Below are 12502 nucleotides of genomic sequence, written 5' to 3' on the forward strand. Positions count from 1 at the left end.
TTTTTCTAGGAACTTAGGAAAAATTATAAGACACAAAGAAATTTGTCCAAAAATTATCAATTCCTCTGGCTTGCAGAGGAAGAGATGTATAAATTCAGTGATAAATTATTTTTTTTACCATTTGGTTCAAAGATAATAATACTGAATTGTCACATGTGGCAGGGTCTTTTGTATATCAACAGTTAAAAAACATGCCTGCCAATGTTATGTGGAAGTGTCTAAAAACAATAAGCCGATACATAGTTTAAAATGGGCATGTATGGTATGGTGCATTGTGGCCATAGTCGAAGGTCTCTGAGACGTAAAAAAAAACATGTCTAAACACATGCCCGTAGCCAGGGGGGGTTCGGGGGTTTGGAAGAACCCCCCACAAGGCTCAAAGGTCCACTTTTTATGTAAAGGTCCACTTTTTATGTAAAGGTCCAAGATTTTTCTTGAAAAGATGGACTGGAATCGTAGAAAAACTGCTCCCTTTGTCATTGAATAAAAATTTATCTCTGATTTTTTCTTGGAAATCCTCTCAAAAATGCACGAAATGCCATTTTAGAAGGTTCACTTTTCAAAATTTTTCGGGGGAGCATGCCCCCAGACCCCCCTAGGAACCTCGCGCCTACGGCGCTCATGCCCCCCTCAAGCAGTGGGAAGAACCCCCCATTCAAAATCCTGGCTACGAGCATGTAAACATGGTATCAAGCATGGTCTCACCTTTTACCGTATGCATGCACAATTTAAACCTTGAGCCAGCTTATAACAGTGCATGAAAATGGCTGTTGCAAAGAGTAGGGCTCAGAATACTTCAATTCAGTTTTGTGATTCATAACACTAAGCCTTTTTCTTTTTCATTTGCTAAATTGCAAGTTGTTAAAATTTCTTTCTGCTACTTGAAAAAAAAATTCTGTAAATTTAAGACCTGTATTCTGAGCCGTGGAGAGAATATGACATGTAGAGAAGTCAGAATTATGAAGCTTTCAAAGTCACATAGCCTTTCAAATGGGTTTGTCTTTTCATCAGTGCAAGTAGGACTGTATACAAATGCTTAAAAAACCGTCTTGCACTCAGAAAAATCTGTCACAAAAAACTATCAAGTTCAGATGTACTCATGCCACCTAGGAGTTGAACAAAAAATGCAGCGACTTATCGTAAAGCAATGCTTAGAAACAGATATGTTGTTACAAGGGCCTTCAAGTTTAACCTATGATTCCATATCTGGAACTTGTTACGAAGATTGGCAAAACTATCTGCACTGAGGCCACCCAGCGATTTAAGAAAGAACTGCAGCGACTTATTTCAGATTTTTTCTCTTGCACAAACTTGAGGTACTGTAAATCACAACTTTTTTGTATTACTTTTATATTAGCAGTTTTTGCGGTCACTTCTGTACCACGAACTTATCATTACCGTGAACAAATGATTTGCCGACTTTCTTTTGCTGCACCTGTCACCACTGTGAACATATTAGTTCTGCCAACATGTCCAATTTTCTCAGACAGCAAACATAAAGTGATTTACAGTACACTGTAGGATGTATCTGTATCTAGTTATTGAGATCATATTTCAAACTTATCAAAGTTCTACATCATATTCTCAATTGTTTCTTAGTTTGCTGTCCTAAAATTCTAGCGAGACATTTTCAATTCTTCTCAATACTAGTACTTTAGGAGGCAGTTAGAAACTTGGTGAAAAAGCAGACTGCAGTATGTAAGCTATGCTTTGACAAGAAGTTTTTCACTGAAAATCTTGGTGCAACCTTTTTCTATGTGTTGTTAGTCCCAAAGAAGCAAGAACACATTAAAGTCAACTCTTATTATCAAGAAAAAAGTGTAATATTAAAAAGATCTACTAATGCAGCATCTGTTATTTAATCCTTGAGGTACACAAAATTCTTGAGAAATATTCTTGGCCGTCATATTGTCCCCAACAGAATTATACATTTTTCTGATGTTTATGAGAAACATAAAACATGGTACTCAACAATTACACACTTGTCTTCACACTGAATCATAGCAAAAAGAAAAAAAGAAACATACAAGGCAAATAAGGAATGTGTTTGAACGAAACAGACTCTTTCAATGTAAAAGGCATGCTAAAGTTTGGATCACTGGTTTACTTAACCTTCTCCCTGCTGCTTAAACCCATAACCAATACAAATTTGGTGCCAGACGGCTACTTTAGCAGGCTGAAGGTAAAGATATGGTGGAATGGTGCCAGAAGTAGGTGCTGTTGTAGCTTGTAGAACAGAGCTGAGCCGTGTACTGTACAGGTCCTGTCTGTAGGATGTTATGTTATGTACAGCGTTGGCAGAGCGTTTCTCACGTGGTCCCCGTCGCTCCCTCCGCCTGTTCCTCGTCCGCCTCGTCTGTGTGTGTTTCTGCCGAGTTTCCCGCCGTGTCCACGCCACTGTCAACGTCGTTCGATAAACTCAGGTCATCTAAGTTCTGAGATGAGGGGAGGCAAGTTAAGGACACACTTTCAAGTATGGACGCTAATCACTGACTTCTCACTTAAAAGATGAAACAAGCAAGAAGACAGAGATTTCAAACTTGATACAGGACTGCAGGATTACTACTGTTACTACTACTACACTACAACAACAACAACTACTACTACTACTACACAAGTACTACTACAACAACAACTACCACTACTACAACTACTACTACAGCAGCTACTACATGTACTACTAATACTACTTCTGCTACAACTACTGCTACAACTACTACTACAACTACTACTACTACAGCAACTACTACATGTACTATCACTACTACTACTACTACTACTACTATAGGAAGTACATGTGTATTTTGGGTCTTTTTCAATTGACTATTTTTCAATTGAGATTGTAGAAAATTAAATCTGGACTAGGACAGAAACTGTGTAGGTTCAATTAGGTGAATATTTTGGCTTTCCGCCATTGTCTACCTCTAATACCTGCTGTCTCCGGCCAGGTTCTGGGACCTTCAAGTTCAACACATTTCCTGTGTCTGACCTTTTGACATCCTGCCTGTCAATCTTTCCCCCACCCAAGTGCTGTCAACCTACTCTGCTGCCTCTTCATAATGATGGATAAAAACTGACTTACCTCCAACTCTCTCATGACCAAGTCTGTGAAGTCTGTCGTGTTCTCTTTGTACCCTACCGCGGACTTGATGGCCTCTCTGAACATCTACAACAACAAATAAACAATAAATAACAACAAAGACATCATTGCTGATTTTGGAACGTTCCATCTGGAAAAGTCGGGAGGGGTTGAAATACCTTTGTTGGTTTCAAGAATACAATAGGAGTAACAGTTCTTAAGTCATGAAGAATCAAACTTACTGTTGAGGTATCATCGTAAAACACATTATGTACTTGCACTTCTGAAGTGAGTTGCTAGGTGGGGCTACTGTACTATGAAATGTCATGTTTTACCTTGACCACGTTTGTTCCATCTGAGGCTGACACGAAGTAGAAAGGTAGCTGGTGCTTCTTTGCAAAGTTAAAACTTTTCTGTGTGACTTTGTAGTCCACTGAAAAAAACAAGTAAAATCAACATAAACATACAGTCTAAACATTGGTTAAATATATTCTATATGGCTATACAAGTTCTTCTGACTGTCCTATATATGAAACAACCATGCAAAGACATTTTCTCTTTGAATACAAGATGTTATGTCTCGTGGGCCTTTTCGAAAGGAAACTCTGGGCAAGCAAAAGAAAGCAATGAAATATTACTAGAGATTTGGGCATGTAAAAAAATGTTTTGAATAGGATTTAGAAAAAAACAACAGATGCATGCATGTTGCACAGTGCATAAACTACACAAGCACCCCACAAACTACACATTTCACTCCTTTCACTGAAGCCCCTGTCACACATTCAGAACCTTCCGCTGACCACCAACTGAAGTCTGGGAGCAGTCTGACCAGATTTACACAAATGTAGGCTATGCCTATCTCTCTATGCGAATCAAATCAAATTTGAGTTACATTCGAGTCAAATTTGACCCCACACATGTTCTGACCACTGTTAACCTACTCCCGAACACCAGCAAACCATGACCAAACCTCCTGTCCATACCTGAATGTTTTAAACATTTTGAAATATTCGGCTGGCGCTGCCAAACATTAGCCGACCTTGGGGAACACCAGCCAGCCACAGCTGACCTTGCTCCCAACCTATTCCATAATTGGGTGGAGTTCTGCTAGTGTTCAGGAGGCCATATTCAGCTATGTGTGACAGGAACTTAAGGTATAGTAATTTATGGGTGAAAGGAGTCTATGGGAGTGACGAGGCTCTAACAGAAGGTGACAGGGCGTGCATGGGATCTTCTTACCATCTAAGAAATCAGCATGAGATGGTCCGACATGAAAACAAAGGGAAAACTGTGGTGAAATGCCAAAACAAGCTTGGCGCTGGAAGCTTTGTGTGTGTGTGTTTAAAGCTGAGGCTAGAGAATTAGGAAGCGCAAAGCTGACAATAGACTGACTCCATAGTCCAGCAAAATGAAGAAGCACAAAATCAACATATGAAAATGCAAATATTTAATGATCCTCTTGTTGGGATAGCTACTACTACTAATTACAGCTACTAACTATCTAATTGGTTTCAATGCTAAGTGCCATGCTATCATTGGTTGAATTGCTAATTACCGTGCTATCATTGTTGCCATACCGTGCTATCATTGGTTGAATTGATAATTGCCGTGCTATCATTGGTTGAATTGATAATTACCGTGCTATCATTGGTTGAATTGCTAATTGCCATGCTACCATTGGTTGAACTGCTTCGAGTTCACAGAACTCAAGTAGTATTTTGGGAACTGTGGAAGTGATTGTATAATGTGATTTAATCAGGTATTACACCACTTCCTGAAGTTGTGTGTTAGATCATTTTCAGGTGACCTCCCTATCAATCAACTGTCAAAATCACATCCCACCCATCTTGCAACTAAAATCAATTATCCTATCATTAGGACAGACAAACCCATAAACTCAGCCACCCAAAACAATACTTCCTTACCCAGATGTAGTGAGAAAACTTACCGTCTATTTTATTTGCACAGACGAGGCAGGGTATCTCTGGTCGGTACTGTCGCAGCTCTTTGTACCAGTTGGGCAGGTTCTTGTACGTAACCTTTCTCGTCACATCAAACACCTGCAATGTACACAGCATTCTTATTTACTCAAAAACAAACAAACAAACAAACAAACAAGCAAGAAACATTAATATTCCTTGATTGCTTACATTGGGTAACAAGAAATATAAAATTTCAGAGAAGTGCTTCTGGGTTTTTGTGAAAGTGTTGGGACTGTGGAGGAGATTATATGATGTAATTCAATTGGACATTACACACAGTCAACCATTTCCTGATTTCCTCCAGGTACCAACCACTTACTCCCATCCGGTATGTATTGTCACCTTCAGACTTGACCTGGCTGTCAATCAACTGTATCCAAATATACTCTGTCTCCCTGCAAACTGTTTTTGCTGCAGACAAGCATGCATACAAACACACACAAGCCCACTCAAAACAATACTTCTGTACCCAGACATAAAGATAAGAGAAGAAATACTAAAACTATACCCTTGGTACCATGATGCTTTATCAATACCAATTTAGCACACCTCTCCATCATCATTAACGGTCCCCCCCCTGAAATGTAGGGACTCACCAGTATACAGCAGTGTGCCTGGTAATAGTAGGAAGGGTGCATGTTGTTGAACCTCTCTTGCCCTGCCGTGTCCCAGAAATCTAAAACAAACAAACAAACATTGTAGTAAACAACAACAAGGCATTTCTGTACCAACATGATATTTTGGGAAGTTGTCATGTTCATATAGATGTTTGAAAAAAAAAAACTGTTGTATGTTTACCACTGGTTTTAAATCACCCCTTCATACCCTCAAAGTAACATTGTGAATACTGAAAACCCCTTTGCCAGCCTCTGTTCACTTCAAGAACCATGACACATCTTCACTGTACGGGTGAAGTAGGTTAAAACGATAATTTCACTCACCTACGCACACGTCTTTGCCGCCGACTTCCGTCTGATACCGGAATAACGTGAGTGCGTACGTGGAGAGTTGCTGTGGTTGGCTGAGAGGATTATGTCAAGGGTCGTCAACGGTTTCCCAAGGCAAGTCCTTAACAACTACAAAAGTCATTTGTTATATAAGCGCATTTCATACACAAACACCCCAGCTTTTATGTCTAAAATAGAAAATCAATGAATATGTTGCAACTGTATACCTGTTCATCTCAGTTTGTACCAGATAATCTATGATTCTATTAGGCCACACCGACTTAATTTTATGGATGACATCCTCTGAAGGCACCGAAACTAGTGCGCGCGGGCGAAAAAAAGAAAAATCCGGCCAAAAATGATACTAAACCATACGAATACAAAGCTGGTATTGTGAATTTGGCGCATTACATTGCGACGTATACGACAGGCCGGCACATGCTGGATTTCTGCGGAATTTTTGAATCGGCACTGTACGTATTTACTGAGTTCTTGAGTTTGGTTGCCTGGGTGCCATCATCCAGAGTGAGTTACCACCGGCTTCCCTGTCCCTAACCACCATGGACTACCCAGGCCTAAAGCCAGGCCAGAGCCTCGGAAGACGTGATCTTTTTTTTTTTGGACATCAGGCGAAAATCAATGCGCGCGCGGATGTCATCCATAAAATTAAGTCAGTGTGGCCTTATAAGCAGATTAATAAAATGTGGACTACTTATTTGCTTTTTTTTTACAATATGAGATTCATGCATGTAATAATACATCCATATTCTTTTAGCTACATTGTTTCCACTGTATCACTATAGTAACTGTACTACAGAAATACAGAATTGTTCCCACAACAAACTTAAATCTTAAAACACCACAAAAAGCTCCAGCTCTTTTCCCCTTCTACCATGAAATTAAGTCCTCACAAAACATAGTTTTACAGTATATGATTTACACAACTAGATGTCATAAAAGGATACTATCCATCCATGAGAAATCTCTCCACCAATCTGAAATGGTAAAAGGCAATAAAACATAAGTAAAACAATGTTTCCATATCATACACCATGTTGTTTTCTCTTTATGCCATACTCACCCAAGAAAACACACATTTCAATGCGAAATCAGCCATAATTTGATAAAATTTGGTGTCCTTAAACAAAAAATTGTAACAACATCAATTCCAATGTCTAAGTCTGGTATTCGAATTTTCGATAGCGGCAAAACATGTTTGAATTATTCCATGGAACCCGTATGATGACTGTTAGAACCCCGTGTGATATGGGTATGTATTTCTACACTGTACTAGTATATAGGCTGGAACACGTGTATCAAATGTTATCACGGCCCAGGTATGACATACCAGTAAAGCTAAATAATTATATATATGTATAACTCCAGTGCTGATCGTACAATGGCCAAGAAGTTCGACCTAATCTTTCTTTATAAAAAATAATTAGAAAGTTAGGACGGCAAACATTCATTCTAGCGGTATGTTTAATGGATACACAGATAACAGTGGTATCCAGTCCAAACACAACAATACTATCAGCTTTTGTGTAAATATACCATAGAACGACTTGTTTACACAACTGGGCATTGGTTTTATAAACAGCCATTTTCAAACAAGCCCAACGGCCAAAAAGAAAGACTTTCATGGGTGGTTACTATGAAATTATTAACGTTTTTTTTACTGTAATTCATGAAGCAAAATTTCACAGTCTGAGGAAAATGGACATGTTCACAAAAGTTAATCTTCAAGGTAGCAGAAGGGAGGGGGGGCAAAAGGCAAATGATTTGATAATTTGGTAATAATAAGTTCACAGTACAGAAGTGAACTTCAAAAACATGAGCATAAAAGTACCATGAAAGTAATGACTTACAGTACTTTGTGACAAACATACTAGTACTGACAACCAAATTTCTGAATGAAAAATTCAAACCTCAACTCTTTCCGAGTATTGGGCTTTGGTAACATGTTTTTTCTCCCTCTTCAAGCATATTTTTTCTAGAAGAAGCAAAGAAATACAAACCAAAAACTAAAATAACAAATGCGGCATTTGGCAAAGAGTCAAGGGACCAAATTTGAAACTAATGATGACATAGAAACAACACAATGGATACTCTGTTTACAATACAATACCTTTAGTGCAATTTTTGATACAGAATTTGAAACCTTCTTGGGAGTAACTATTTTCCACTTAGAATAACCAGCCATTTACTAACTCTTATACTTTTATAGCTTGTACATTGATTTAGTGATATACTGCAATGTATAGAGCTAATGAATATTCATGTGGTGCCTCATGAATATTTATTAGCTCAGCAAAATATTAGCCTTGTTCATAGATATTATTTTAAAAAGTTACAATCTCACCAAACGGGTGTTCTATAGATGTTTTTTGGCATGTATCTAGCATGAGGGTTGCACAACCAAAATGTTGGTTGCACTACAGATCACCTGTTGGTTGTGCAGGTGGAAACACCTGTCAGATGCACCTGTTTCAAACAGCTGTCAGGGCTGTATACTAGTAACCTTGCTGGGGTCATATTGATACCAGCTGACTGTACTCTTGTTAATAATAAACTTGGAATAAATAAAAGACCAACAGTCTGTTGTTGCAGCAAGTGTCTTTGAAACAAGTTGCCATTTTTCTGGTTTTATCTATTAGAGAGAGGCAGGCATAGATTCAGTTAGAATCTAATTTCTAAAGGTTTCAGGTTTGACATGATCCTATAGCAGACCCCAATGTTGTGACCTTGGAAAAGGCACATGTACATTACATCTAGTTATAACTCAGGTCAAAATGAGAACATAGCTGTGGTTAAGGCTATGCTAATTTTACTCCTATTTTTTCACTTGGCTAATTTTATTCCTATTTGCTTACTTGACAAAATGAGTACCAAGCTTCGGTTCGGGACATCCCCTTGGGTTGGCAATACCACTGCCTTAGAATCCAAAGGTTTAGGGTTCGAATCCAGCGCAGGCCTAAATGTTGTGCCCTTGAGGAAGGCACTTTACACGTATTCACTAAAAATGTCAAATCAGGTGAAAATGAGTACTGGTACCTAGCTTCAGTTAGTGACCTCCTCTTGGGTTGAAATTACACTGACTTCAAAGAATGTAAAGGTTCTAGGTTCAAATCCATAGCAGGCCCCAATGTTATGGCCTGAGTTTATAACTTAGATTACAGCCCCTGCCAGATCTGGTTGAAAATCAAATGTTGTGTCGTTGGGAAAGGTACTTTACAGTTTTATTACACCTATTTTCTCACTGAAATTTGGTTGAGGACGTCCTCTTGGATATGACGTAAAGCTGGAGGTCCTGTGTTTGAGAAATTCACACCTCAAGCACGTTAAAATCCCACCATACTTATCCAAAAAATTGCCAGGTGTGCGTGGATCAAACCTTACAGTCCGATCTAACATGTACTTATTGCACAAAACTGTTGTGTTATGCCTTGAGGCAGTTTACCAGTTATACAAAAGAAACAATTATGGCACACTTGCCCTTTCAGTCACTCTGTCTACATACATGATCTTACCCTTGGGAGCTATTTCTGAAAGTGGAAAATGAATTTGAAACAGAATTTGATCCATATGGTCACCCAAAGGAATATGAGACTACTTAAACCTCAGCTTTTAAGAGATTCTGATCTTCAAAGATTGAAATTATAGCATTTTTTCAATGATGTTTTTCAAAGAATAAAAATCATTCTATTTCATATTATTTATAATTTGCCAAATTTTTCAGTTCAAATGCAGATATTTGGGCACAAAAGTTTATGTACCTTTCTCGCTTCAATACTGGTCATACAATATTGCAAATAATTCTACACTAAGTACCGTTACTTCTATTTGTAAATATTTGTCTTTGATTAGTATTTCATAAACATAATTTATTCGATCAGGTGGTCAAAACACAACTGGATAGTGTTTACGTTATGTTCTTTACAAGAACAAACCATAGTAGGTATAGGTTGGTAAATTAAGTCAAATTTTCTGCTATTTTAAAGATTTTCGTTCCAAAATATCTGTCATGAAGCCTCGGAGATTTGCACATGTCGGAAAGCCGGTGTTTCAAACCGTGCCTTGTAAGAAGGCGGAAACATGCCATTTAAGAGGTCGACTACACCCGTTCTAAGGAGAATTCGAGCTTCAAACTTCACAAACATGATCTCTGGGACTTACTTGGACTTGCCTACGGCGCTGTCGCCCAGACAGATGACTTTGACTTTATATTCGCCGTCTTCTTTGTCGTACTCTGGCACTGAAGCTCTCAAATCCGCCATTTTGAATTTACGAGAAACTATGCGGCGCTGGGCATCATGGGAATGATCGGCAGGTGAGCGCAAAGCGACACCTTGCGAAAAGGCTGGAAAGTACAATCTAGCAAATATCTAACGTGCTATTGAAGCATTTTCTCCATGATTATGCAAATGATATGCACATTTACATAATGTATGTCTGATAATATTCCCCTTATCTAACCTACTAGTGTCATTAGTATAACTAGTCCATCAATTACCACTAAGGTATTATACAATGTCACCATTAATTATTCAAATCAGGTGACGATTTACATTAATTAAATCCACTAATGTTCCTTTCAATTTAAACGGGTACGGGTGAATATGTAATTTCTATCATAACACACAATTGTAATAGAGAATTCGGGTTTATTTTGCTTCATTAAGCAACAAATCATGCAGCCTATAATGCCCTACCATAATGCCCTGTATTGGGGAAACTGTAATTAGAAATTCCAGGTCATTGGAACGGGCCTTTCACTTGTATATGATAAATTTCAATGTGACATTTTTTAAACCAATTAAGCCACAAAGAACGAGAGAGAGAAGGCCCCAAAGCTTGTTTGGCCCGTTGCCACGGGAACAATTAGTGTTGAACATAATTAAGGCAAGCTACTCGAGGGGTTGTGGGCAAAGTATTATATATCATTGTTTGGTCCGTTGTCGTAGTAACAATCGGTTTTGAGCAGAGAATAAGCTATTTCAAGTGGTTGCACATGTGGGTAAAATATTGTCACCGTATAAAACACATATTTTACCGGTGCCACCAGTATTTGGTCCTTGTTTGATATTGGGTAGTCGAATGCCAGTTCAGATAGCCCGGAAGTCACAATGGAACCTCCGGGTTTGTATCTTGCGCGTCCTACTTGTAACAAATAAGACCCCCAATTCTAGCGCAGTGCGTTTAATTTAATTATAGGAACGTGCAGAATAACAATTTACAGCGTTAAGCTTTGCCGTCTTCCTAAATTTGCTACTTAACGTTGTGGGACCTCCTTTATCAACCGTTAAGCGTTGCTAGGATCCCCGTGTAGACCTTAATGACAGTCGTTACCACCTGCGGTACGGCGAAAAGGAATACTTGGAATAGGTTACGACGTTTTTTTAAACATCGATTAAGAAAAGCACAGAACGGCAAGAGTTTGCAGACTCTTAAGTCTATAAATATGAAATCAGCATATGTCACATTATAGATCATTATATAGGACATCTTATACACTAGTAAGTGCTTTAGAGTCTGTCAAATGTCAGACGACACCATCACACGTACAGCCGCACACAGCGTCGGCTTTGGAAGCATTTTCGGACATCTCTTGTCTGACGGCCGATCGTTTCTACACCCCCATCAAACTCCTTTCAAGCCGTACCCGGAAATTCGTGCCGTACCCGCTCAAAATTTCAAGCCGTACCCGGTAATTCGTCCCGTACCCTGTACTTTTTCGCCGTACCCAATATAATGGCGGATATCGCTCAGCCCCGGTGCGTAGTCACTCGGAAGTCGTGTCTAAATACCCTGTACGGCAACGATACACAACCTCATATAGCCTATGCTCTGGTACATGGTAAATATTCCTGGCCACCTATTTTTCGCGGGTACGGCACGAATTACCGGGTACGGCTTGAAATTTTCGCGGGTACGGCACGAATTTCCGGGTACGGCCAGAATTTTTGAGCGGGTACGGCTTGAATTTCCGGGTACGGCTTGAAAGGAGTTTGATGGGGGTATTTCTAGTACTGTCCTTGGTGCTGAAAGCTAAGTTTTGTTACCGCACCGGCACTCGCTGTGGATGGCTTGGTATTGGACAAACAATATCCCGCCATGGACTATATCCACAGAGATTTCCAATTTTGAGTACTATTTTTGACATGAAAAATACTGTTTTTTTTTTCAGTGTATTCTACCAACTCAAATATAGTTATAGCTAAAGGTAAAATGATAGCGTTCCATCCCATATACAGTTTTTTGTTCAGAATTATTTCCTCCAAGAAATGATCCATTGGTTTCTTCCGCATAACCGGTAAACCGCATTCATAAAATACCAGTTTCGTATGTTACGTAAAGCTGCGTAAGACCGGACTGTAGGGCCATAGAATTGGAACAGGAATGGACGCATTGAGAGTCTAAACCATTATCCATTAACCAAGCGTATGGTCATTGATGATATAAAGTCTTGCGGTTTCATGAAAGATGTTAATCTA

At 39.0% G+C, this 12502-nt stretch overlaps 1 protein-coding gene across 1 annotated transcript; it reads right to left on the bottom strand.

The window, feature by feature from the left end:
- Positions 1 to 1459: 1459 nt before the first annotated feature.
- Positions 1460 to 10323, bottom strand: LOC109476615 (rab-like protein 2A). Its single transcript, XM_019777609.1, has 8 exons — positions 10185 to 10323; positions 6974 to 7003; positions 6003 to 6082; positions 5658 to 5737; positions 5028 to 5139; positions 3415 to 3512; positions 3083 to 3166; positions 1460 to 2435 (listed from the first exon to the last, which is right to left on the bottom strand). Exons 1-8 carry the CDS (start codon positions 10283 to 10285, stop codon positions 2310 to 2312), a joined length of 711 nt encoding a protein of 236 aa, XP_019633168.1. The 5' UTR covers positions 10286 to 10323; the 3' UTR covers positions 1460 to 2309.
- Between the last annotated feature and the right edge of the window lie 2179 nt (positions 10324 to 12502).

This window comes from Branchiostoma belcheri, unplaced genomic scaffold, assembly GCF_001625305.1.
Source record: "Branchiostoma belcheri isolate BF01 breed outbred unplaced genomic scaffold, Haploidv18h27 scaffold38, whole genome shotgun sequence".
Lineage (NCBI taxonomy): Eukaryota > Metazoa > Chordata > Leptocardii > Amphioxiformes > Branchiostomatidae > Branchiostoma > Branchiostoma belcheri.